The sequence below is a fragment of the Pagrus major genome, chromosome 8, assembly GCF_040436345.1.
Source record: "Pagrus major chromosome 8, Pma_NU_1.0".
NCBI lineage: Eukaryota > Metazoa > Chordata > Actinopteri > Spariformes > Sparidae > Pagrus > Pagrus major.
The window spans coordinates 20,284,555-20,312,245 of record NC_133222.1 but is presented as its reverse complement, the minus strand read 5'-3'; the positions used below and the strand labels follow the sequence as shown (position 1 = coordinate 20,312,245).

Below are 27,691 nucleotides of genomic sequence, written 5' to 3'. Positions count from 1 at the left end.
TGTACGTTTATCGATCCCATAACACTCTGGAAGCATTTAATAGAAAGCAGGTCACGACGGCTGGAACCTGCTGCGTGACACTGGCAGGGTGTGTGTTTGTGTGCGTGAGAGAGGAATAGTCCCACATTGTAACTACCTGCTAATTATACTGCACAGTAAACATGAAATTTGTAACCACACCACTGCAGGATATCATTAACTAAAAGGATTAGAGTGTGGTTCAGGCAGGAGGGCATCTGTGGCTTCTCCCGATTGAAAATGGACTAATCTAAATGGGATACATCAATAAAACGGCAGAATAAAGTTGCGGGCACTTAAGAGCGTCAGCCTCTTTTGCTCAGGCTCAAAGAAGGGAAGAGAGTCACTGGCTGGCAGCCAGCCAAGAAATTAGAAGATAAGAAATATTATTCCACTGGCACACCAGCGGCTTGCAGCTATTTAAAACAGTGAGGTTTATTGATAATTGAATTACTTGGAGGAAAAAAGACAAGACAGGAATAGAATGCTTGGAGGCGGATCAATAAGGAGATATTGTAGTGGATAACACTGCGGTGGCATGCGACACAGCCAGGAGGATGCTGTGTGTGTGTTGTACTCACCGTGTGTGGTGAATGTTACGTATACTACATGGGAGTATTCAGTGATTACAAAATACTTTTGACAAACTTGACTTTATCTCATATTATAGCATAACAGAGTATAACAAAAGAGACTACCAGACCGCAGAAAAGAAACTTAAAGGTGCACTATGTAATTTTGGGGAAGACATTTTAATCAGAAGAGAAAGATCTTCATTGACTCCTTTTTTTCAGTTTAATGCCTAAACAAACTAAATAAATAAACGCCTTTATTTTCATGACTGAAGAAACTGAATACATAAACTGACTTTAAAGGAAAACACAATTTCATTGTTCACTGTTGTACTTTGTTTATATGTGGCGGACCCTGCCACCTTTATAGCCCCAAACAGTGTTCTGGGGACCTTATTTTCCTCTGAGAACAGCTTATTCAGTTATGGAAAGGTATTTCCATGGTATGGATTAGGTATTTCTGAGTTTGTGTTATTATCTCATTTATATTGTAAATATTAAAATTCTGAGTTTGAATTTCTTCAAAGCTCAGCAACCGATTTTACAGTCACACAGAGTAGTTGGAGCCCTATATCACAAAAAGACTGTCTGTGATAAGTTGTCTGTTGTATATGTTGCCAGAAAAGATGACCTCTGGTCCCGTCAGCTGACTTAAAACAAGTTGATAAAGGAAGACACTTTCAATTGTAACCATGATGTTTATGTTGAATGTCTTGTGTTTCAGGCGCTGAGCTGAAGTAAGATGGCCGCAGACAGAATGGCGACTCCTCAGAGCAGCTCCAGACAGAGCAGCTCGCTTTCTTCATCCCCAATGAGGCAAGTAGCAGCACAGTCTGAACTGATCTGAACACAGCACAGGCCAGCTCAAAGGTCAACACAGTCACAGTTGGTTCAGCAATCATGAATGTGACAAATTATATATATTTTTTTATTGATTTAAAAAGAGACGTTCAACCAAATCAGTAGCACAACATATTTTTCCCACTTGCCCCAGATGTTTAAGATATAAGCTACACTGAACGAAAGGTATATTATTTTTTACTAAGAAGTCTTCTGTCAGTGCAGTGAAGGGTGATTGGAATTGTACTAGCTGCCCAAACCATCGAAAAATCACTTTTAAATCAATATGTTAGGTAAGTTTAAGTTAAGTTTCTGCTTCCTGTGCCGTAGGCAACCTTTCCATGTCATGCTACTACTAACCATTACATGCTTTCAGACGGGGGGGGGGGCTACAAAACTTATAAAACTGCAGTGTCCATATCAATCACCATAGTGGCTGTCAAGGGTATAGGTGGATCAGAAAAGACAAATTCATCCATTAAAAAAATACAGATGCTGTCTTAAGTGGGGAGCAGACATGACTCGTCATGATTTAGGCCTATCAGAGTTACAGCTGCTTGATCTATTTGTTTCTTGTCAGGCCTCTCCTGTGTAAGGGTAGTAGATGGTAGGAAACATAAACAGATTCACAATTAGTTTTGCCACAATTTTGTATCGAGACACAGGTGTAGAAACACACAAACAAAACACACAAACAACATTTGGACATTAATACCCATGATAGAAACAAACAACCTTCCTTTTTTATCTGCTGAGGTGAGGTGAGGCCTCGTTCATACTTTGGCCCCTATCTCCTTCTGATTGTGTGTGTAATGGTGGCAGCTGTGTGAGGTACGCTGTTATCATGGCAGCTCTAATAGGAGCAGAGATTGAGGTTTACAGTGGTAACGCAGGGGTCTAGTTGTGTCACTGGTCATCCTCGGTGGTTTGTGACGAGATTAATGTATCAGAGATGTTTGTATTTGGTTCTGATTGGTCCATGAGTTGAAGGACTCACCATAATAATGTCAGAAATGACTTCAAGTGCTGTTTATCAGAGTCAATCAGCAGAATTAGTTTCTGCTTTTCTGTAATCTCAACTGCAAATGGTGTCATTCTAACCAACAAACCAACATTTTGGTCTCTGCATACTTAACTCTTTATATACTATAACGCAGTTGTATCGTTTGCGTGATGCACAACACTGGAACTGAGCTGAAACTCAGACTACATGAACGTTAGATGGGTCATGTGTGTGTTGAGAAAGGGTGAGGCAGCCCTGAAGCTGCTGAGTGAAATCACATCCTTCAGATCTGTCTTGGGAAATATTAACCGGGTGATGCTTGTTGGTTCAACATCACCAGACCAATATATCGGTCTTAGTCAGTATCCTAGATCAACGAATTAGAGGCGGTCAATAGCAGCAGGTGCAAAGGTCAAAACCTCAGTGACATTACAAACACATATACAGACACACACTCCCACACTCCCTGCCACGCACACACAAAACATCTGTCCACAGTTTGATTCCATATTTGAGGTGCATATCAGCACTTAAAATCCACAGACTGAAACCAAAAATGCAGAAAAATCTGTCAGACACATGTGGTCGAGATCAGAAATGAAGTGTGCACATACCAAACAATCAGAAACTGAAGCGAAAACAGAGCAGCGCTGCGTCCACGCTGTCACCAAAAGTTGACAGGGAGCACAAACCGGCCAGCTGACCAAAACTGGACTCTCGTTTCACATCCTTTTTTCCACGTCTTGTTAACTTACAGCCAAAGAAAACTCATCCAAAACCCATTATGTGTTTTCAAACCGTCATGGTCGTCAATCTCTAAATAAACTATTGCTCCTGACTTCCAGAAAAAGTCTCTTTTTGGAGACACAAGACAAAACTGTTGTCACGCAGCAGTGATTTATGTCTTTGTTGTGTCAGATGCTGATGCTTCTTCTTTTAAATGGGAAAAGCCTCCTCATCAGCTGCTTTGGTTGAGTGTATTTCAGTCATCGATAATAAATTTGAATATATATCTTCTGACAGTTGTGTGTTTACAAATGCTTACACAGCGTCGCAGAAGATGCGTAATGAATGCCCTTGGATATCAAATCAGTACAGCTGTCACGCCATACATAGGCAACCACACACGCACACACACACACACACAGACACACACACACAAACAAACATCTTCTACTCTCTTTCTTTGTCTGTCTCTCCTTTACACAAACATAAATCCTGTTTGTGCAGCACATGGCTCACTAACAGTCAGTAAATCTACTAATGAAAGGAGCCCAATGACTGAATTGTATTAAAATAAATTGCAAACACAGATGGAACGCCCACATGCACTCAGTTGACAAACATCTCCACAGCACTTTCAACCAGGCTTATCTGGACAATCCAGCCTCAGGTTTCACTCTGGAAGAGGCTCGGTCATTACGCTGGGTGCAGGTTAACCAAGTTTCTGAGCCTCCATTTGCCTGTGCATTTTCTTTTCTGCCTATATGTTGTGCGACCCAATTGCCAGAATAAGTGCATTTATGCAAAACCACATGATAAGATAAAACTGAAAGTTTCTTTATTTTGCAACTTTATGTTTGTTTAGGTTGAATTTTCTCTCTCTCTCTTGTCACAATGCTGTTTAGGAAAACATCATGGTTTGGCTTAAAATACATGCTTTGGTTGCCACAATCACAGATGGAGATGGTCCATGTATGTGTGTGTGTATATATATATGTATATATATATATATATATATATATATATATATATATATATATATATATATATATGGTAGATGGTCCATGTATGTGTATATATACTTTTATATATACTGTATATATATATATATATAAAAAAATGGTACAAAAGAACGTGGTACAAAAATCAACCTTGGATGCATCTGTGGTTTGCAGCACTGTTAACTGTTAACATTTCATAGTGGCAACTAGGCTCTGATTTGTGTTTGTGGCCCATGGAGGCATGTTGGAAGTTGCGTAAGTGTGGGTTTGCTGATGTGAGACTGAGAAAAATGGAACAAAGTGAAAGATGAGTCAGCTGGAGATGGTTTGAAACAGAAAAGAGCATAATATCTTGCACATATGCCTGCATTATGGGTACTTTCATGCCTTCGGTGCATGCAAACAGGCATGTGTGCGGGCAGGAGGGTGAGTCAGAGACACAGAGAACAAACAAAGGAGAGAATTAAGCTGGAGTTGGTTAGAGTGAGAGGAACAGACTCAGAGTTCTGTTCTAGGTGAGCCTGGTCTTGGCTGCACATTAGAGGCCGTCTGAAACATCTGGGAGTCAGATGTCTGCCTGTTGCCAGGATTCAGCTGTACCAATCAGAGGCCTCAATATCCCCTTACCAGGCTACTACTTCAGGAGGAGCACACATTTGACCTTCACCCATGAAATCAAGGCGTGACTTGCACATTTAAAAGTGCCATTAGCCATATGCTTTTACCATTTTCTTAGCTCATCTGTCACCCTTTTCCACAGTTTTCAGTGGAGCTGTATCCTCTGTTTAGGGAGTTTTGTTCAGAGTTCTCCTCAGCAATATGCTGGTTTTTAAGCAGAAGAGGAAAGCATTAACATCCTATTTGGTCTCTTTGTACTTTTGCCTCCAGATTTAATTCTTTCTGGGACAAGAGTGTCCTTGTTTCCTCCTTCACTCGAGGCCAAAGCCACAATGGTCTGGTCCTCAAAAATCTCGCAGCTCATTCTGCCCACATTTCCATTCACTCTGCCCCGCTGGACTGCGGTTCTGCTGTGGTATTTGAGAAAGATTTCCATTTGTTCACAAGTGACATCAGGCGTCAGGCTGCGATATTCATGAAAAACAGACACTGGACGACCATGAAGGGCTCCATCCCACTTCCATTTCTGAAAACTGTGTGGAGGATACACTGAACTGAATCCAGTCAGATCCAAAACAGAAATAAAAGTGTTAACGAACACATGTTGCTGTGCTTCTTCTCCAAACAAGCTGCTTGGCCTGATGGTGATACTGCATGAAGTCGGTGGACATTTCCAGATGTTTTAAAACATTTGGTGAGGGATTTTATCCAAAGAGTACATGGATACTTATACTAATAGATGATCAAACCCCAGAGCCTGCCAGTCTCTTATCCAAATAAAACTTATTTTCTTTTGTTGACACAATGTGAATATTTAATTTTTTTGTGTCTCTTTGTGTGAAAAATAAACTAACAGGCAGAATTTGTCGGTTTTCGGTGAAAGTTGGTAATCTTGTAAACATCCACACTGATCTCAGAGATGCATTTACTTTATGAACACACAGGAGACAAAGGAAAGGTCAGCAGGAAAATATCATAGTTACAGTTACCTAGTGTATTTTGAATTTCGGATATCTGTTCATTACTTTTTTTATACCTTTTATAGATTTTTTTCATTTGCACTTACTTTGTGCCGAACTGCAGTGCAACGACTTCCCTTGGGATAAATAACAGTTCTATTTTATCTTAAGTTATAGTATTAGTTGTTTAAGGACCTATTTGTAAGAAAAGTTGATTTTTGAGTCTCATTCCCAAATTGTCAAAAAAACGCTTTAAGATTGTAGGACGGGTCACCCAGCTGCCATCTTAAAGTGTACGTTTTGACAAATTGGGAGTTTAAGTCTGAGCTGTAACCCTTGTAAACCTTGCTATGGTGCTGGTTACACAAAATAAAGTATTTGTCAATTATAATGATGAAAAGTGCTCATTATAACTTTCTGAAGGCCAAGCCATCATATTTCTTGTTTTGTCAAATCAACATTCTGACACTTTCAGTTTAATTTTACACATTAAAGGGTGTACTACTACTGCATAAAAAGTAGCATAAAGCCTTTTGTTGGTCCAGAGGAAGCTGCATGTAATCTGATAAATTGTCTCCAGTGATGTCACTCAGTGGCTAAGTTGCATTGTGGGTAATGTAGGCAGCGGGTTTGGCAGGTCTGCTGTATCGATTTTAATAATTTGTTTTTAAACTGTCCATAGTGAGTCCAACAGTGTTATGGGAGTGCATAGCACCCCAGTGGACTGCTTTTCAAAACTTTGTGCCTACATTACCCACGATGCAATTTAGCCACTGAGAGGCCAACACTGGAGGCAATTTGTCAGATTATATGCAGCTTCCTCTGGAGCCACAAAAAATGTTATATTACTTTTTCACATATGCAGTAGTACTCCCCAAGACCTGTAAACATACTTCAATGTGTAAAATTGGTGGTGTTACCCTTTAAACCTATCTCTGTAACTTGCTTCATGTTTTCGTCCATAACAGCATGGAGCCCATTCTGTATTTTAAGACATGTTAATTTCACACACCTTCTTTAAACCAGACTGACCGAGCATCACAGGGCGTCTTCTCTTTAATTCAAAACATCAGTGGGATCATTTGCAGTCTCCAGCAGCAGCACCAGGGTGGCATGAAGTGCAGGGAAACCATTCATCAAGCAGCTAAAGCAGACATTACTCAACCTGTGCTCATAATCTATGAAGTGTTGCTTCTAGTGATATGTAGAACAAGCTGGTAATGGGCAACCGCCCCTGAAGAACAAACTAGTTCCTGCTGTGTAATAACTACCATAGTTGAGTGACAACAGGTGCTCTACCGCTTAGTTTCCAACCTGCCCGTCTGCTGCTCGCTAACCATCGAGCGCGACAGCACAGAGCTGATACAATATGTAAAGCAAATATGTGACTACCACTGTGGTTTAAAGCACTTTACTGTCATTTATTTTCACTATCGTCATGATGTGATTAGGGAATGACCCACAGTCGGCACACGCTATGAGATGAAAGCTTACAGTGTGTTTTCATGCGGACATGGTTTCTGTTTTTAGCCTCAAACAAACTGACTCAGCCTGTGATGAGGGATTCTGTAGGAGGTGCATCAGAGTGTTACTTCTGTGTCTATGCTCGGTGAGGGTTTCCCTCAGCATGGAGAGGCTGTCAGCAGATGATTCCATCTTTAAAGCAGCCTGTCACAAAGTGAAATTCACTGTGCAGCAGAGATTTTACACTTGGAATAAACATGGAATAGAAAATGTTTGCCTTGTTGTCTAGGGGTTGTCTGAATACTAATGCCTGTGATAAGTCATTGTCTTCATCAGCAACAAATTCTAGATACCAATTATTTTCATTCGAATTGTGATGTCTGTTTATAAAAAATAATAATGTTGCATTCACTTTGTCTGCAACCTAAGCATTTGTTGGCGAAAAGAGTATGAATGAAGCAAATGTGCTTCTCTTATTCCCTTGATTGTTGGTTTTGCTACTTGCAGGCTAAGGTTGTTATCCAAATGTCTGACCACATTATGAGAAGTATTTCTTACAGAGATAGAGCTTTTTGTTAAGGAGTAAGATCATTTTTGTAACCAGAATCCCAAATCTTACTCACAGAGAATTCTTAATCTGAAGTCTTCCGAGAGGTGAGTTGTTACAGGAAGATGACTGTGGAAACGTGAGTCACAGTTGGAGAGAGGAGTCTGAAGTATACCAAAAGGAAATGTCAGCAAGAATGAATTTCGTTGAGTCATGGCTAAATATTTTGCTGATTTCGACCATCAAGATGAGGCAAAAACTCACGTAGCGAGATTTCAGAGAGAGCATTCTCCTTGAGCGAGACATGTGTTTCTGCTCACAAAAAAGATGTTACTTTTTCACAAAAAGGTCTACCTCCATAGAAATAGTTTCTGTAATGTAGTCAGACATTTAGAATAACAACCTCAGCTGGTCTGTGGCAAAACCAAGCACTTTTAATGGACGTTACAGTCAGAGTTTCCCCAAAGGATTACGTTGCAGCCATTGGAGCCGTGTTGCAGATGGTAGCTCAGGCTATCTACTGCCGCAGTTTAAAAAGTTTTGGTATATATTGGAAATCAGTTACTTCCCAAAATACATCAACAGAGGGGCAAGGTTTAAAAAATACTGGAATTCCCCTTTAAATTGGATGTTTGAATATAAAAACAAACCAAATCCTGTTGAACTGCTTAGTTTTGTGACTGAACTCTGACTTCTACACATTTTGTACTTAACCACTTGTGAGGACCCTCATTGACATTATGTAATCACCCTGATCTTATGCTGCGTTCATGTCATACCGGTGTTATCGTAATTATGAGTTTCCAACTTGTAAATAGCGTTAAGTCAACATCAACTAGGAAAGTCAGAATTTTCAAAAAGCTTTGATATACCTGAAGTGGCGCTTAATGATATGGTCTTAAACCCAAGCTCAATATCAGCTGAAGTCTATTGTGCAATGTAATTAAAACCCTAATTAGATGGACATACTGTAGTGTTATATTGAGAATGGACAGTATTTAAACCCCCACACAGACTACAACTACATGTCTAACTACAGCCCTTAACCTAACTCCAACTCTAACCACAGTCCTAAAAGCAGTTTAGCCCTCATACACAGAGTGACTCTGCAGTCACAAACGTCTCTCTTTCATAAATGTGGAGTTGAGCTCAGAGATAGACGATTACTGAGCTGAACAGTCAGAGCAGCAGCCTCTCAGTGACTCATCCAGCAGAACAACTCTGTGTGTCTCAAGCACAAGAAAAGTTGAAAAAGTGAATCATTTGTAAGCTCTGGTTATCATTTTCTCCTGATGTGTTACAGGGAGAGTGAGCTCACTTTGATACCAGTCTTCTTTTGTAATCTTTATTGATGCCAATCAGCCAATCAGATTTCAGATTTCCTCAATTTTTATGTTTGTTCTAGCTATGTTTTCCAACAACGATTCTCATGTTAGATTGATTTATTTTCCATTATTTATTTTTTTTTAGGACGCACAGATCAATCCATTATAGCTGTAATATAATATACAGTAATATAACAGTATCTCCCTCTAATCTACGGAGAGAACAGAGAAATGAATCGACTTCCAAGCCTGGTACAAAAACATTTTGAAATTTTTCAGTCGCATTTTTACCCAACAAAACAACAAAAAGGACATCTCGTCTGTTGCTCAGTTTACTGACAGCCACCAGCAGATGAAAACGAGTGGTGCTTCATCTCCACAGGATCCCTGTCTGGGATAATAGAGCCGCTGTCGTCTGACCCTCTCCTGGCCCCGCATGTAAATATTTGTCATTCCCTGCGAGCTGAAGTGCACCGCTTCCCCTCCTTTGGAAAACAAGCCTATTATTATCATCTTTTTTTCCCCTCCCGCAGTGAGGGGAACGTTTTGTGGCTTGATGGAAGTGTAAATCAAGATGGCTTCATCCTTATGTAACTGTGGAAAATGGTTTGAAATAGCCACATTGGGTCAGATATGAAAAGAATTTTGCATATTGTTGCATATCTTCGATGGTTGTTTGTTCGTAAATTTCCTGCCTCACAGTGTCACTTTGTAGCTGATAAACATTATAGAAATATATGCTAACCAAATCTGAATATTTTCTCTGTTTCCGTGTCATCGCGTTTGAAAAATGTGCAGGTTAATTGGGTGAAATGAAGGAGAATGATGCCAATTAAGGATCAAGAGCTCTTCCCATCTCCGGTGGCAGTGACTCTCTGAGCTCATTGTGGCTAATTCAACTCACTTAGTTTGAGTCACTGTGTTATTCACCACTGTGTGATTAATATCTAACAAGAGATGAACTGGAGTGGTTTTAAAGAGGTTTTTGAATGTGAGCATATAAAAAAAAAGAAGCATGGTTCAGTAGTATTTTATTTGCAAGGAACATTTAGGAGAAATTAATTCCTTTAGTCGCAGAGATTTAAACCAAAACTCATATCTCATCTATTTTCAGAAGTCATGATGATAACTATGAGGCCATTTACCCCACTTAGTAGAACAAGCTCCATATTAATGATTACCACGCTGTGTGACACTGTGCAGTTATTTATTCTAGTCTACATTTACAGCTAATTACATCTTCATCCTTTTTCAAATTGAGGAGATTTATTTGCTTGAGAGAGTTTTGAATTGCTCGCTCCGTGGCCGACAGATTTGAATACTTCTGCCTCGTTATTCCACCTCCTCACCTGACAGGTGATTGACTGAATCTACATCTTATATACACAAATACAGTGTGGAGATTTGAGCTCCATACTTTATATTTTACTCCAACATTTGTGCTCTGTGTTTCAGGACCAATTGTGCTGAGACAAGATAATTTGATGAAAGATTTTAACTTAAAGTAAATCTCAAATTACAGTAGATGACCATAAAAAGGTATTGTTCTATGCACATTTATTTGAAATTCCCAAAAATATATAAATATATTTGATATATCTATGGTTATACATGTACTGGAAGACAAATAGCCTCTGTGTTGTGTTCAAAGCGTTGTCATGTAAATACAAAACTCTTAACAGGACATATAGCCCCAACACAGGTAGGTCCATCACTTATTACCACTTATAACTTAATATCACATATCACTTTTTTTACGCTATATTTTCACGAAAATAACTTGAAAGCACCATGTCAGTTTACAGCCAAACCTGAACCCGGACATTATTTTTACATTTTGTGTTCAGACCTAACCTAGCCTGTCAGGTTCAGTATCCATGCTTTATCCTATATTGTAATTTCTTCCTGTTTTCTCTGTTTTCTTCTTTTTCTCATCGTAAAGCTGGCATCCTAAGAGGAGCAGTTTATGCTAATGTCTTGTAGGTCAGCTGTGTTAATGTGCCCTAGCTTTTAATGAGACCTTTTTCTGACCTTAACAAAAGTCCACATTGATTTTCTTCAGCAAACGGCTGCCTTCTGTATGGTTTGATACTGGATTAGATATAATTGGTGTTGTGGCTTTTCTAATGATTGAGTCCCGTGCGACCAGCTCTGACTAAAAGCTGAAACCCAATACCTTCCTGGAGGATGTTATGTAATGACGTTGGCTGCGGCTGGCCAATGACAAATCTTTGTTTTGAGTGTACACACAACCACAATGCCTCTCTTGAACCAGATCAACCAATATTCAATCCCAGTGCAATATCTGTCTCCAGTGAGCTGCCATTTCCCACAAACTGCAGACAATACCCAGAGAGTCAGGAGGAAAATAACAAGCTTCATTAGAGACCTGTTCCATGTGTTGACTCACAGCAGAGGTGGCTGTTGTAGCCATCGACCTGTCTACCTTTCAGGAGCTTTGACTCGCTGGGTGCAGGACTCTGGTTTGCTCCCTTAAGCCTGCGTTCATTAGAGTTGGTGCTGGGAGAGATTGAAGTGGGGAGGAGTGTTTGCTCGATGGAGCCTGTTGTTAAAGCGTCTCCATGCTGAGGAAAAATGACGGTTAAATGAACAAGTGTGGAAACCGGCAGTTATCGGTGGATAATTGACCTCGAGCACACATCCCTGATTTTAGGATGGTGCTGTTTTAGTGCTGCAGTTTCTGATGGCCTTTGGAAATAACGTTAGGTTTCTCAGAATCAGAATCAGAATCAGAATCAGAAATCCTTTATTTGTCCCGCAAATGGGGAAATTCCTTAGTCACAGCAGCCAAAGGACAGTATCACACTTAAACAATAATAAAAAGTAAAAAATAAACAATATAATAGAGATAAGAAATAGAATTAACTCGTATATACATAGTATTTACAATATGAACTTGGTATTTACAATATGACATAGTAATATTCTATTACTAGAACAGACAAACTCGAGGTTTAATCTGTACCTTACTCTTGATTTTGGTAAGCCGATTACAAAGACATCACACTTATTACTCTTCAGTTTAAGAATATGTCTTTGTTGATTTTTTACTGTACTAAACCTACACTATGACCTAAAGTTTCTAATAAAAACAAGAAGGGAATACTTGGAAAAAGGAGGCGGAGGAGAACAAGGGTGGCACAGCCAAGTGAAATGATCTGTCATTATCCCAACAACCAGTTTGAATTTATGAGTAACCACTTCCTTCATTTTCTACTGATTAAGCGTGTTGTTTCTTGTGGAGGAGGCAAAGATGATTACGGTTTTCTCATATAAATCAGGCCAGGCTTTAGTCAGCAGGCCAGTCAGCACAAATGACTTCCCGGATCTTAGACAGTACTGTTCTCATCAACAGTATCTATGTGATACTGTTGATGAGGACTGTACTTTTGCATGAATGTGGTTCTGTTTGTGCAATAATTTGTACTTTCATTTATATATCAATAATAAGCAGCTGCTATGAAACCAAACAGTCAATTATATGTTGATTTCCTATCGGCAGATCAATTCAGAAGCAGGAAATGTAATTTTCTTTGCATACACCAATCAGTCGAGGTCAAGAGAACTTTTCCAGTCTACTGACCGCTCAAAGCACCCGTTCACACACACATTCATACACTGATGGCAGAGGCTGCCATGCAAGGTGCCAACCTGCTCATCAGGAGCAATTTGGAATTTCAACTTTATTTTGTAATAGTAATAATAATAGTAACCTAACGTAAACAAACTGAATAGATAGTGATAAGTTCTGTGTTGTATAGTCCATCAAAATCCAATCAATTCTAGGTCTCCTACCAGGTCATCATTCAAAGCACGTGCAAACTCAGTCAGTGCTGATTTGTTTTAAGGATTTTAATGTTGTGTGTGCCATTAAAATCAAAGTTTAAATCAACATTTCTTTCTTTGATAAACTACCTCTGACTAGCTTTATGTTCATTTCTCCAACAGTACCCGCATGCAGTCTCTCCAGGTCGACTCGGTCCAGCGCTGGATGGAGGACCTCCGCCACATGACCGAGGTCGAGTGTATGTGTGTCCTCCAGGCCAAACCCATCGGGGTGGAGGAGGACGCCCAACAGGGAGAGCTGATTGTAGCCGCGGGGGTCGGAGCAGGGGACCATGTGGCGAGGAACAACCTGCAGACACTCCTCCGCCGAGCGCTGGTGGTCAGCACGGAGCTCGGCAAGATGTTCCAGCGACTGGAGAAAGGACGCTGGCAGAGGGTCCACAGCACCGCCGTGAGGGCCAACTGCCACGTGCGTTCACTGGTGCACGAGTACAGCGCTGCCCGAAGCACACCACCTGAGATGCAGAAGGTGACTGTTGATTTTGGAATTCAGTTTGATGCCTTTACAAGTTTTTAAGCCATCAGAATTGATCTTAAGTACTGAAGGCACAGAGACTTCCCGACACACCAATTTTTTACGCTGTCACATAAAAAAAGCGTGATTTTAGAATGAGATCCATTTATATTTTCCATGGGCTTATCAGTCTAACAATAGAAAGTCCAAATGCTATCAAGTGAGTGCAGAGTCACGGCTGGATTAAATGTGAATTATCTTAACTTTTGAAGTTTGGGTATATGACAATGTACCACTATATTCAGGCGTTTAATGTGGATTATTCCTCTCAGTTAAATGGAGAAGGATTTTCTGTAAGGATATTTGATACAAAGCCATTTATTTTCTGTGTTTTATTGAAGATGTATGTGTTTCTTCTTTCCTTCGGTTGCAGTATGAGAAATCCTTGCTGGAAAAGTGTATGGAGCTGACCAATATTACAGAGAGGTAAAGCTCTTCAAGCTAATAGACAATCATAAGGAACAATAATAAAAAGTAGGTTCATGTGGAACACAATCCAAAATGACGTTGTACCCACAGGTGCCTTCACACAGACGATGAGTTCTTCCTGAAGTCCATGAGAGAGGCCATCCACGAGATCCTCACAGATGTCAGTGACTCCTTCAGCAACATGATCGACATGGCTTTAGCCAATGAGATCCGGGTAAGCAACCCCCAGCTCTGAGATATTCACATGATATATTCCTCCTTACGTGTTCCATCAGGTGTTAAATTGAGGCTGTCAGTACGCATTTGTTTAATCTTTTAAAAGTCGTGGTTGAGGTTTGGGGTAGTTGCACAAACCTGTGAGTTTGTGTGCGTGTGTCTGCCATTGACTCCATTGAGATACCCATTTACTTACTGTACTATACTTAGTGTATAATAGATTTAATGGAAATGTAAACATGCAGGACTAGACTGCATCATCTTTGAGTGAGACAGAGTTAATGGATGCCGCACTTATCTCTATTTATAGGTTTTAATAGCTTAATGCTGCACACGGGACTTGTGTTTGTGGTCCACAGTCTGATCAAGCTGAGCATTTAAGTTAGTCTTTTGAATTTAAAGCAAAAAAAGAAAGTGTTGATGAAATTGTTCAACACCTGGTATATAAGCACAACCTTGGGCTGTCATTGAAATGACATATGCAGTAGGGTGAGAAAATGTTTTCATTTCACTTTTCTTTTTTAAACTTTTGTGTTACTTTTAAGAGGATTGCAGAAACATCAGCAAGAGATGTCTTAAGAACTCACTTTAAAGACACTTAAATATAATTCGACAGCAACAGCTTCTGACAATGTGAACTGCATTGGTTAAAAGGTGATTGTATCTTATATTAAGTGATGTAATGTAATGAGATTTTTTTTTTTTTTTTAGAAATTAGACGTATATACTTTGTCAGATTTTGAGTTTTTTGCAGTGTTAACTTATGCAACGTTTGATCCTTGCAGGTCCTCATTAAACAGATTGACTCATCGGACAACATTCACACCATCGGCAGTGCCATCAGCAACCTGCTGTCCCTCACCCAGGACGGACCTCAGCTCTGCAGCATCATTGCCAAGGTACTGTGGACTCCTTGATCCTTTACTGTAACACCACCTTGATCATTAGTTTGGAGCGTCATTTCAAAACTGGGGCAACAAACACTTATCAAAATGTACCTGTAAGTGCATCACCACTGACGCAAAAACCTGTCAGGTCCGATCCTGACGTCAGTGACCAGTCAGCAGCATGATGTATTATGTTCCTATGTGTACGATTTTCACATGGCCCTCCCACCCAGGCTTTGGTAGAGGCAACTTCATTTGATACTACATCCCCACCGCTCACTTCATCCTCAACATAGCTGCAGATATCTCTTGATACAAGACTCTAAAAAGCTATTTCCCTGTGAGATAAGACAAGACAGACCAGACAGCAAGTCTCAACTGGACATTAGTTAGCCGACTGCTTCCAGGATGCTCTTGATAAGACTCTTCCTGATGGCCCACACACACACAGAGTAACACACACACCTCCTTTACTGCCAGCTTGTCAGATCAATACTGTCAGCTCCCATTAGGAGTGAGCATTGATCACAAATGCAGTTTGCTCAGGCATCTTTACCTTTCAATCCGCTCCACCTTACTTAACTCCCTCTGCAGCGCCGCGGGCCGAGCCCTCGGAGAGGTGTCTGAAGGAAACCTGCCTGCCAATGACTGTTAATGAATACCCAATACAAAACATCCTCCACCTGCCATCTGAATTAATTAGCTCTCACCAGTCTGTCTGTCACACTCTCACATATACACCCTTTACAGTATCTGCTGGCTCATATCCGAGCTCTTCTCTCATTATCATTTTCCGCAGCCTGCTGGTTTTACTCATGCACTTGTTGTTTTCAATAACTGCAATTAGCCGTTGAAATATTTGGCTGGGAACCTGCTGTTTCCGTCCTCTCCATCTCTTTACAAGCGTTGCTGTTGATAGACAGTGTTAAGTGAGCTGCGTATGGAGAAGTGGGGTACGTTAAATGTGTGAAAGTGAAGCCGACAGCATGATAAATAGAGATGAATCATTGTGTTTAAATCCAGACCAGGGTTAAATAGATTGGTACTTATCTTTTTGGTTTTATTCTGCTGGAAGCTGCAGATGGGAAGGGTTTAAAATAGTGTTGAGCAGCCTAATGGACACCAGACAGTTTAAGGCGGTGGCAGCTCCTCAGGGACAATGAGAGTACTGTGGGAAAATTGGGTATTAATTTGTGGCTCACATCAATCTAGCTTGCGTGATGATAATAGCAGATCCTTTAGCTCAATTTGCTTGTTATTTGTCTGTGAATACATCAGCTCCCATGACAGGGTTGTTGTTTGGTCATAGTCATCCCTTGGGTTTGGTCGGTGAACTAAAACACAGTACAAACTAAAGAAGTGTTAATATGATAATATGACTAATAATATTGTCATCATGTAAAGATTATATAGCAAACATGTTAGCAAACCTGTTTGCATATCAGTTGGAGTCACATGTTCTCACTCCCAACTCATCAAATTTGTCAGCTTGGTCAGCGTCCTTAAGCTTCAAACTATGCTGCTCTACTTACCGCTCTAGTAAGTCAGCAATAATACGTAATATGCAACATCTGGTTAGACTTTCAAAGTAAAGTTTGCTAACAAATAGTTCACATATTATGACATATGAGCTTGGACTGTTATTAATACTCCCAAATGTCTGTGTTTTTGATAAGCTTAGACTCCAAAACTACCCAGTTATATTAAGGCTCCAAAACTACTTGGTTAGGTTTAGACAACAAAACTTTTCTTTTTCTGGCCACTTGATAAATGTATGTCCAGAATTCACTCTGTTTTTAGCCCGTTTTGGTCTCCAAATACTCCTGAGGAAAATATCTGGCTCTGGTGCTGGACATGTAATGCGATTGGTCGATACGATGGGTTTTTTCATTCCTTTTTACTTAAAAAAGCTGCCTGCTGCTGGAAACAGCAATAATAGGAGCTCTGAACCAAAAGTGTAAAACAATGAGCTGAAATACGCTTAAAAACGTCTTAGTATTGAGGGAAACTGCAGAGTCGAGTGATAATTCTCTTTGGGTTTGTCATAATACGTGACTCATTTCACATACAAGTAGTAATTTGATCAGTTGTTAATATGAAAATATTGATTACAGCAGCTTCAAATAAACTAAATGAAATTTAAACTGATTATGGCAGGGCTGAGAGTATCTATTTGAAACTTTCTGTGGGAGCTAAATAAATCATATACTTTAAAATTAACGTTTAATTGACTTGTGGATGAGTTTTTTTATTTGTTTGCATATATTAAATTCAATGTATGCATGACAATGAAAGGAGCAGCTCTTGTTTTTCTTGTTCTAAGAGAACTACAAGCATATTTAGTGTTTAACTCCCTTGTGCCTCATAATGGATGTGTGGTTTATACTATAACAGGTTGTGGCTCCTTAAAGCACTTTTCTGCATTTGAGAATCAGACTCTGACTAATCACATAATCGTGACTGATTTGTCACGACTGAATGAACAGCGCCCATCTACCGAGCAGGTCAGAACAAATCGTACAAATTATTCTCAAACACCAAACGTATGTGCCTTTATCTGATGACCCACTCATAATGATAGAACAAACAAAATAAATGTTTTACGTATTCATCCAAAAAAGCCTTTTAATACTTGCTCCATAATCCACCAAAACAAGTCAAGCGTTGTGTCCTTTTCTCTAATGTCACAGGGATGAATCATATATAAACAAACACATTCATTCATTTTCATTTTGAACTGATCCGCGTGTTTGGAAGGAAACAGAAGCCAGTGAGAACATGCAAACTCCACACAGAAAAGACTAGATCAGAGATTTCTTAACAGTAAGATGTTTTATGACAGCGCTGACAGCGTTTAACACTGATCCATGTGCCACCTCATCAATCAAACAGCAGCTGGAGTATAAGAGAGCGACCGTGTCATGATGTACAAGTGAGTTTGCTGTCTCAGTGTTTACCTACTGTCATGATGGATGCTGATCTGAATGTGTCCATGTTGGCAGGCTCCTCATGTGTGTGTCCTTGCTCTCCTAACACTGAAGGCTTCAGACTGCAGGGTGTGAGAGCATGATGTGGCAACAACTCAGGCAGGGTGCCATCAAAACTATTTGGGTAGAGAGGGCAGAGAGATCTTTAAACTCAAGAAACTGCAGACGTTGTGTGTGCAACTACAACAGACCAGAGCACAGAGTTCACATTCAGAAAACTATGAGATGGAAAGAAATTACACGCTGTGTCAGCCTGTATATGCAAACACACAGATAGAGAGGCATTTATAGATGACTAGTCAAGTTTCACATGATTTTGTTAGTGCAGCAAGTACCACAATGCGTGAGTGTGAGAACAAATGCGTTCTACAGGCTCCATTGAAGGAATGAGGATGAAGTCAGTGGAAAGAAACGAACTGCAAGCCGTTTGATGGGGAAGGGAAAGAAACAACTGACGAGCCCAACGATCTGTGAAAAGGAAAAGCAGGAGAGAACTGTAGAGATGAAGCAAACAGAGAGGTGTTTCTACTGCAAACTGATGATTATTTGAATAAAACTGCTTTTTGTACATGAAGGTTTTCAAAGTGGGAGCCGGTCCATGTCAGGGGGCTCCAAACAGTTTTAAGGGGGACTCAGTGAATAGAAGTGAATAAATATTACATTAGTTATTACATTTGTTATCAAAAGGAGATCATACAGCATAAATCTGTGTGCTTTGATAAAATAAATAGTTCAGAGGTTCAGGTTTTTCTACTTTCCCAGTGTTAGAAACTATTAAATGCATAAAATTATTATTGGGCTATCTAACCTCAATTGATGAGTGTCGATGGGATCAAATAACATAATCATGATCCCATAGGCATCCAGAAATTGAGTGAAATGAAGCATGAAACTAGGGAGGATGATCGGGTGCCTTGGCCCCAGCTTTGTCTATTATGAGGCCACCTGGGGGGTCTCACTAAAAACCTGGTATTTCACCTGGATGGAAGCAGCCGTTTTGTTGGTTACATGAGAAGTTTTCTGTCGGAAAGTCTTTAGGTAGTTTGGTGATATGGTATAAAGATGGACAAAGGCTATTTTCACAGCAAGTTGTGTTGGTTAAATGGATCTTGAACATCACTTCCATGCGGGTGATGACAGTTTGTGTCCTGTGTGTGGGTACTACACATGCAAAGGTATTGTAGTATTTTGTTACTTTGTAAGTTAAATTATATCATATTATACTTTTTTTTTTCATTTTTAAAGTGACAAAATATGATTGAATGATAAGAACTAAAGCTCTGAAGTGAATTGGACCTGTCAGAGATTCTCCACAGACTCATTTTAGAAACAAAAATCCACATTTGCGTCACAATAAACAACAGGATCAACAGCCTCTTCATCACTACCCAAACACAGCTTGAATGAGCCTGCAAGCCTCTCTGGAGTTTCAAAAGGTTTACTGATAACTGTCTGACGGTGTGCTGGCAGTTCTTCCAGGTAAGGCGGAACAATATTGCGTAGGCAGCGAACAGGGAAGAGCGGTCAGGTTGGAGGGCAGGATGATTATTCACTCGAAGCCCCAGCATGGCCTTTGCAGCAGCATATGCAGCATGCCAGCCCAGTATAATGGCCTTATTAGGATAATGGTGGTAGTTACAGGCTTCGTCTTCCTCCAGGTAATTCTATCTATCTGCACGCTGCATAGAATTCAATACCTGCAAGTGTTTTTTGTCAGTCGGCTGCTGTAGTGTAGACATGGAGCCAATACAGGAGCTGTTTTTGTTTGTTTACACAAAGCATAATCCAACAGAGAAAATTCAGCTATTATGGCGAGTGAATCATCTTTGTTTCTGCTCAGTGTTTTCCATTCATGAAATATGTATATTCTGGCTGTTTTTATCTGACATGATAGATTGTGTGAGCCATTTGATAGGCTGTGTGTTTGGCAGGCTCGCTGAGTACAGCTGGCCAAATCCATCGGTCAATTCAGGTCTCCTGGACTCCTCAAAACCAGCCGGCTGCTATTGGCTCAAATCTGCAGGACCTGTTGGCTCCGTCAGTGCAGTCTAGAAAGGAGCAATTTGATCCATCATTTTGCACAATCATGTGTGCTTCAAGACAAGAGCTGACTATGACTTGTGGTGTATAATTTGGTGGTATGAGGCCTGTGAAAGTCTCAAAAGAGCTTCACTCTTGCTGACAGTAGTTTTCTAAATCCTAACCAGCTTTTGTTCTGCATTTACTTGTGATGCGGAAATCCTACAAGACAAATCATTGATGACCACAAATTTAGCTTCACACTGTCCTTAGAAATACAGATGAATCTTGTATCTTGCCAAAACTTTGAAACATACATATAAATGCAGTTTTTGTATCTTCTATCTATCTTCTATCTTCTTTTGTATTTTGTATCATCTTTTAAAAACATGTTGTTTTTCTTGTTTCATGTGTTGTTTGTTTTTATTGTTTTTAGTAGAACATAAAGAATTCATATATAGATGGGTTTACTTGGTGTTAAGGGTTTTAACTTGGAAAATAATTGTACATTTTGCTGTCTGCTGCTGCTGCAAAAATACCTTTAATGTCCTGTCTTGGTCGAGCTGAATAGAGAAAAACAAAACAAAGTAAAATAGGAAGAAAAAAAACGTTGCAGAGCGTAAAATTAAAGCAATTTTAAGATAATTAGGGGAATTACAGTCCCAATTATAGTTTTATAGAAATTAAAGCCTTCCAGAGAAACTTCTTCTTCTTCTTCTTCTTCTTCTTCTTGTGCCAATGAACAACGAGGAAAAAACAAAACAAACAAAAAACAAGTTCTTATGTCTCCTTACTGTACCTTATCCTGATTCAATGCAATGACCACCGGCTCGGCCCGCGGCGCTGCGATGACCATTTTATTTTATAAATTGTTCAACAATAACATGAAAACATGTTCTTACAAACTGTGAACAATGAAGGATTTAGAAGCTTTAACTTATTTAAAGAAGCCAAGACACACGGAGGATGATACTCAAAATACTTTTTCTGTTGTGTGGGCTGAACTCATCATGAAACGACTTTGTGTTGGTCCACAGGAAGGAGCTGTGGTGGCCCTGTTTAAGATCTGCAGGCAGGACCGCTTCAGGGATCTCTATGCTCACGCTCTGAGAACTGTGGCCTCTATCTGCTGCGTGGAGGAGGGCATCAACCAACTGGACAAGGTACATATCTCTGTCACACACACACACACACACACACACACACACACACACACACACACACACTATGCAACTCTTTTTACAAGCCCTTAAACAACCTTTGCAAGAGCTAACATAGGTTTTAGATGTGTTTTAAGGCCATATGTTCACATTTTTAGATGTAAATATAGAGCAAAACAGTCTTCTATTTTGAGTTTGAGTGTAAGGGACGTTGCCTGCTAATTCATGAATGAACTGTAAATCAGCAACAGTTGACCTTAAAGGCAAATCTGTAAATGTATTTCATGACCAGATTTAAAAGAAAACAAATAAAATGGGAAAATAAATGGCACATGTGCTCTAATCCAGATGTTCTTGTAACGGAAAAACGAGTATGTGGATGTGTACATGACAGAGAGCAATGAGAAAGTGAGATGACATTCATCTTAAATTAGTCCAGTACTTCCCGTAAAACACCTTGGCTCCCTTCAGTCCAGACAGAGCATGTTTACACTGATCAGCTGAACTTGTAGCTCAGACGGGCGGTTGTTCCTCTTCCCAGAAGCACAGTAAAGTCTGTCTCCTGTTGAACACATTCAGCCATGTTATGACTGCGAGAGTAGTTTATTTTCACAGGTGAATATGAGCCAACAATGGCAGCAGGAGGAGGTTTGGCTGCACACAAACAAAGTGTGTGATCATGGAGTAGAAGGATCAACAGTCAAACACACAGCATGTCATTTCTGCTGCGAGCAGTCTCCATCAAAACAATGAAAACAAAAAACGCGGTTTGTTGATGTTGTGAAGTAGAGGGGGATCTTGGGAGTTGTTGTCTTCATTCTGAAACAACTAAAGGTTTACTCAGATGAAAATCTATCTGATGTAACTCAGGTAACTCACAGATGAAGTAATGTTTGAAAGTTTTATTCACCTTATGTTGAGTCACCTTGAAGGAAAGGAGTCTGTCTTTTAACAAGGGGTTAAGCAGGAAAAAAATGACAATTGGGCAATGAAATCATCTATTCCCTTAACTTTTGACTGCAGTAGTCAAGTTCTCCAGCTTTCTATTCCCTTGATTAAATTTTCATGAATGAGTTCACAGAGTTCAGTTATGCCAGGGCAGCGGAGCCGGCATTAATCTCAGCTGTATAATTTTAGAGTAGGAGTCTGTGAGAAAATAAGCATCACATGGTGTATAGGTTAAGTATGTGTGTTTTTTTCTGATGACAGAATTGTACAGTATGTACACACAAAGATGAGTCATGATTTACAGTGAGTGTCCATGGTTTACAGAGATGAGATCATTATATGGAACCTCCTGACCGCTGCTAAGCTCACAGGTCAAACCTTTAGACCTGAATGACATCCCACTGTGTTTTCGTGTGTGCGTGAAGGAAAGAAGGTGACACAGCGAGAGAGAAAGCTAATGATACGTCCTTATTTGTTTGTCCTTGTTTGTTCTCTATCGAGAATTCAACCAAAATAAACAACAGACGCACCTGTGTCAAGCGAGCGTTTACAGAAAGACAAATATAACCTGATTCCGGCGAATAATGATGCCACAACGGTGTCTGTGTTCACATATAGAGCAGCTGGGACAGCATGAATCATCCAAGTGTGAAAACTCCTTAACGGGAACCTAAGTCCGCCCCAGATTAGCAGCCTCGTCCCCAAGGGAGAGGCTGTCAGGCAAGTCTACGCTACCAACCGCTCACCGGCAATCGCTCAGGCTTGAGAAACACAACTGTCACTGTTGAAGGGTGATCGGGAAAAGGGGCCTGTGTGCATGCAAGATGGACAAAGAAAAAGAAGATGACGGCAATATTGTGTCAGACTGAAAGTTAAAAGTTTGTCTACACAATCATGTTTTTATGAGAAAAGCTACACCAGGCCTGTTAAATGAAAAATGAAATTAAAAGATATGATCGTCCTGAAGTGACTGTATCATATCATTTGACGCAGCACACGCCAGGTGTGACATACAGACAGAACAAACAGACCTACACATGTTGAAGCTACATGTCCTGACATGTTGCCACGCGTCATCACTGTGATGGTGGTTGCTGGTGTGTGTTGCCATTTACAGTTTCATCAGGACTCCTCACTCTGGGGGTCCAATCACACCAGGGTGCCTTATTTCAGAGGAGGATTTAAGTGGTTACAAAACTATGAACATACTTTAATAGGGTCAGGAATCAGGACTGAATCCTAAAACCGGAAATAAGTTAGCATTATTGCACTTCTGGTTCCCTCGTCTTGAAGTCGGTGGATTTTTGAATGGGTTTTTGGTTAACAGAAGTATATGCCTAACTCTCTGAACCCTGAAGTAGTTTCTGGGCAATTTTCACTTCTGTCACATTTTTACTCACTGTGGGCTCATTTCACTGGACCTAGTCACACTAGTCCTGCATCTCTATGGAAACAGCACAGTAAGAAGTCAAGTGTCAAATGTCTTTTGTGCAGTATAAAACAGTTACAATGCCATAAATCATACAAAAAGAAAAAAGCAATTTGAATTTCTTTGTATGTATGAATGTATTCTACACAAAATGAAAAAGAAAAGGAGTTTATACATTCATAACATGCCCCAAAGTGTTAATATGGGATTTTTTAATGCAATGTTTAAAATGTAATTTAATGGATTCTAATGTTTTTTTTCAGCATCTGGTTAGAGCAAACAGTTTATTTCTAATGTCTATTTATAATAAATCTGTGCACTTTAGTCGACCTTGGACTTTTTCTTCTGAGTTTTTCACTTTTCACCTTCCAACTCCATGTCAAGCGGTTCAGGCGCACTAAACTCTTCATGTTGTTCTATGTTCTGTGACATAAATTACATCAGTCAATACCCCTATTTGAATTATTAGGCATTTACGTGTCTTAAAATAGGTGGTTGCTAACAAGTGGCTAAATAGACTACAGATATTGTCGGGCACAACACCAATTATCTTTACGCTTATTATCATCTTTTTACGCTGTGACTTCAGGTTCAAATTATTCTAACTTCTTCTTTAAAACTTGTAGATAATTTATAATAAAGTCTGTAAAGTATATTGTAGTAAGACGCTTAGTGTTGGTGACAGAGTCATGCAACTGTGATGTAGTTTGTTTAGAGCTCATTTTCTGCAATGATCCAAATTCCAGTTAAAAAATACCATAGGCTTTTTGTCACGGGAACCAGGGTGATGCTAACTTTCGGGTTAGCCTACAAATATGCGTTATCCCTGTAGCTTTCTTTAGTGCATGATTACAGCCTCTCTAAGGATTCATGATGTTTCAGCTGAGAAGAAACATAAAACATTTAATTTGGTTTGTAGGTTTAGGATTCTGCACTTTGGCTCCTGAGAACCACATTTCAATCTTTGTTGACAGGCTGAAAAACCTATAATAACAGGATGGTATTAAACAAAAACCTCCAATGAGCAGCAATGGTAAACTTTGTTATCACTCTTAAAAATGCAGAGAAGTTCTTTGGCCTTGGCCCTGACAATATAAACTAAATGAGACACATCCGGTGTATGGTTAGTGAGGTGAGGGAATATCCTATTTTAGGGAGGAGGCGGAGGTGCGGTAGGGACGGGGGGAAACAGAGGGGGGACGGTAGATGAACGGGGGTGTGGAGAGTGGATTGTTCCACGTCAGTGGGTCGCGCTGGCACACTGCTGCTGACGTCCACAGAGACAAAAATAGGGAATTGCCCTGTGAAGCTCAGCGCGCTGATGCTCGTCAGCAGATAAGACTGACAGGTGTGGCTGGCTGAGAGCTGATGGTTTGCCTCACTCTGGATGTCTGTCGCTAAACTTTTGTTTTCAGGAGTGTTGGCTGATGGTTGAAGATCATCAGAAACATTCATTTTCTTTTTTACCAAAATGATAACAATGATGACTGTGGTTGAGAAGTAACCGCAATAAAGACAACAAAATGTTTCTGATGTATCAGTTAATGGATTTAGCACCAGGACATAATTCAGGTGTCCAACACCACTCTCCAAACCAGGATCCTGCAGTTTATGACTATGATTTTTAATTAGAGTGGATGTTTTTTGAGTGTGTGCTCACTCATTTTCAACACTTACACTTATGCAAGACTTGATGAAAATGACTACTGACAGATGCAGAGTAACATCAGCAGCTGTGGTAAAGTTTGTATGTATTGTGCAATACTGCCCCCAAGTGGATGAAGTTCTGCTTCACATCACATTATTTCCAGAAAGCTCTTTAACACCAAATCACACACAAAGATGAGGTAAATATGACCTCATGCCCATGAGTAAACTCCTCTTTAAACAGAAGAGGATTTTCTGCTCCTCTTAAACTCTGATTTCCTCTACAAACCCGATGATGCACAGACCTCGGGTCGATGCCAGCCAGACATACAAGAGTTTCTGAGTGGCACATTCACCCTGGAGGTGGCCATTAAACTGGAGTGGTGTGTTTTAATTGTGATGGCTTTACGGGCAGAGCTGCAAGTTTCAGCCAAGATGACACGATGGACACTTAACTGTCTGGATGGCCAGTGATGCTGCAGGTGTTTTGTCAACTCTGCAGTGTTGAGATGAAAAATTTAAGTGAGAGTTCAGTTCTGGAGACAGATCCCAGTGAAAATAGATAAAAACTAAATGAAACTAGACATCAGAAAAAAAACAAACTTAAACAATACCAAATTCCATGCGTCTAGGTTAAAGTATCTGCAGGGGGTGCCCTTTAGGGGGCGCTAGTGAGTCATTTTGCCCCACCCGTTGCCAGAAACCATAAAACACACAGATTTTCAGCATATGACACACATTCATCAAGTTTCATGAGTTTCTGAGTTTTGTCCCACAAAAATGCAATTTATTTTGGGAAGAAAGAAAGAAAGAAAGAAAGAAGGAAAGAAACAAACAAACAAAGATTATTTGCATTTCATGAGGGTCCTCGCTGTAACACCTATTGTGAACTTCTTAAATGTTGCTTCTGATTAAATATCCCATATAAAGACACACAAAAACTAATAAAAACTAAACTAAAAGGCTCAGGCCCACTCTGGAAACTAACTGAATGTAAACTGAATTAAAAACAAATATGTAAATAAAAATAAAAAATAAAACTCAGAACTATAATAACCCTGAAGTGTGCTGTTTATTGTTTAATGTGTAGGTGGATGGGATCCTGTGCCTGGCTGATATCTTGACTGATGAAAGCAGCGTGGAAGCAGCCAGGGCCGAGGCAGCGGCGGTCGTGGCTCAGATCACCTCACCTCACCACACGTCCACGCAGCACCTCGCCAGCTTCCTGGAGAGCATGCACGACATTGTCACCGCGCTCATCAGTGAGTGGACGTGACACTGATGATGTAATCCTGACCTCTGCCTTATTGTTTGGAGGAACAGGATTTGTTAATAGTTGGAAAAGTATCTACCACTGAGTTTTACTTGTAGAGAAAAACAAATGACGGGATTGATTTCTTTTAAAGGTTTATTTAAAGGTGTTAGACCTCTAGACCAGATCGCCAAAAGAGAACAACCTCAGACTGCCTCAAATAATATGTGAGTCAGCCAGTGCCCTACGTGTATTGCTCTCAACTTAGTAAGTGATGTCTTATTCTGTCAGAGTTGTGCGAGACCGCCTCCTGTGGTGAAGTGTTCCTCCTGGCGTCTGCAGCCTTGGCCAACATCACCTTCTTCGACAGCATGGCCTGTGAGATTCTCCTGCAGCTCAACGCCATCAAGATCCTGCTGCAGGCCTGCAGAGACCGCCAGAGAGTCGACACTCCTTACTCAAAAGACCAGGTACACGTCTGCATGCAGGTGTTGTTTCTCACAAAATAGAAAGAAGAACTAAAATAATACGTTAATGTTGAACACAGATAGGTAGAGTGGATGTAAATGAATTTGACTTGTGCTAGTGCCATTGAGCAGAGCATGTGTGAGCTGTTCTGAAGCAAATAGCAGAAGGTTGTGGAGCTCTCACAAAGTATGTTAGTGAAAGTGTATGGTACAGCATACAGTGCATTTGCAGAGAAAACAAAAGCAAAATCATGTTTCTTAAATATTTCATGGTGTTTTGTCTTCTCAGGTGGTGACAATCTTGGCAAACCTGTCGGTCTTAGAGCAGTGTGCTTCTGAAGTCCTGCAAGAACAAGGCAAACTAATGTTTTTCAATGTTACATGTCATTGCTGTTTTCTGCTGTTGGATGAAATGCACCAGCAAGTGTTGAACAACTTATTAATACACATAAGTTGATGTACAAGTAAGAAAAAATCAGTGTAATTCTTCTTTAATCCTCAAGATGGCAGCATCAGATAATATCTGTGAAGTAGCCTGGAGGAGCCTAAATAAAACATCAACCACAGAGCTTAATGCAAATATTTATAAACAATTTAAATTTTAATGTTCTCTTTTATCATGTTTTTCTTCTTTCTATCATTTTCACTTTTTACATTTTCCATCTATATATCTCTATAAGATATATAGTAATAGATACTGTACAACACTAGGATAGATACACACAGTGTGTTTTCAGTAGAGGTCTGACAGTTTTTCCAGAGAATTTGTATGACTTGCTCTTGCCTCCTTTAGTGTGCA

At 40.0% G+C, this 27,691-nt stretch overlaps 1 protein-coding gene across 1 annotated transcript in view; it reads left to right on the top strand.

Moving 5' to 3' along the window:
• Window positions 1-1,347: 1,347 nt before the first annotated feature.
• Window positions 1,348-27,691, top strand: part of LOC141000960 (protein inscuteable homolog) — a 31,559-nt gene continuing 5,215 nt past the window's right edge. The window contains exons 1-9 of the mRNA XM_073471849.1: window positions 1,348-1,406; window positions 13,040-13,406; window positions 13,825-13,877; window positions 13,971-14,094; window positions 14,882-14,995; window positions 21,027-21,152; window positions 26,264-26,435; window positions 26,717-26,895; window positions 27,182-27,248. Coding sequence (XP_073327950.1) covers window positions 1,348-1,406; window positions 13,040-13,406; window positions 13,825-13,877; window positions 13,971-14,094; window positions 14,882-14,995; window positions 21,027-21,152; window positions 26,264-26,435; window positions 26,717-26,895; window positions 27,182-27,248 — 1,261 coding nt within the window. The remainder of the gene's footprint in view (window positions 1,407-13,039; window positions 13,407-13,824; window positions 13,878-13,970; window positions 14,095-14,881; window positions 14,996-21,026; window positions 21,153-26,263; window positions 26,436-26,716; window positions 26,896-27,181; window positions 27,249-27,691) is intronic.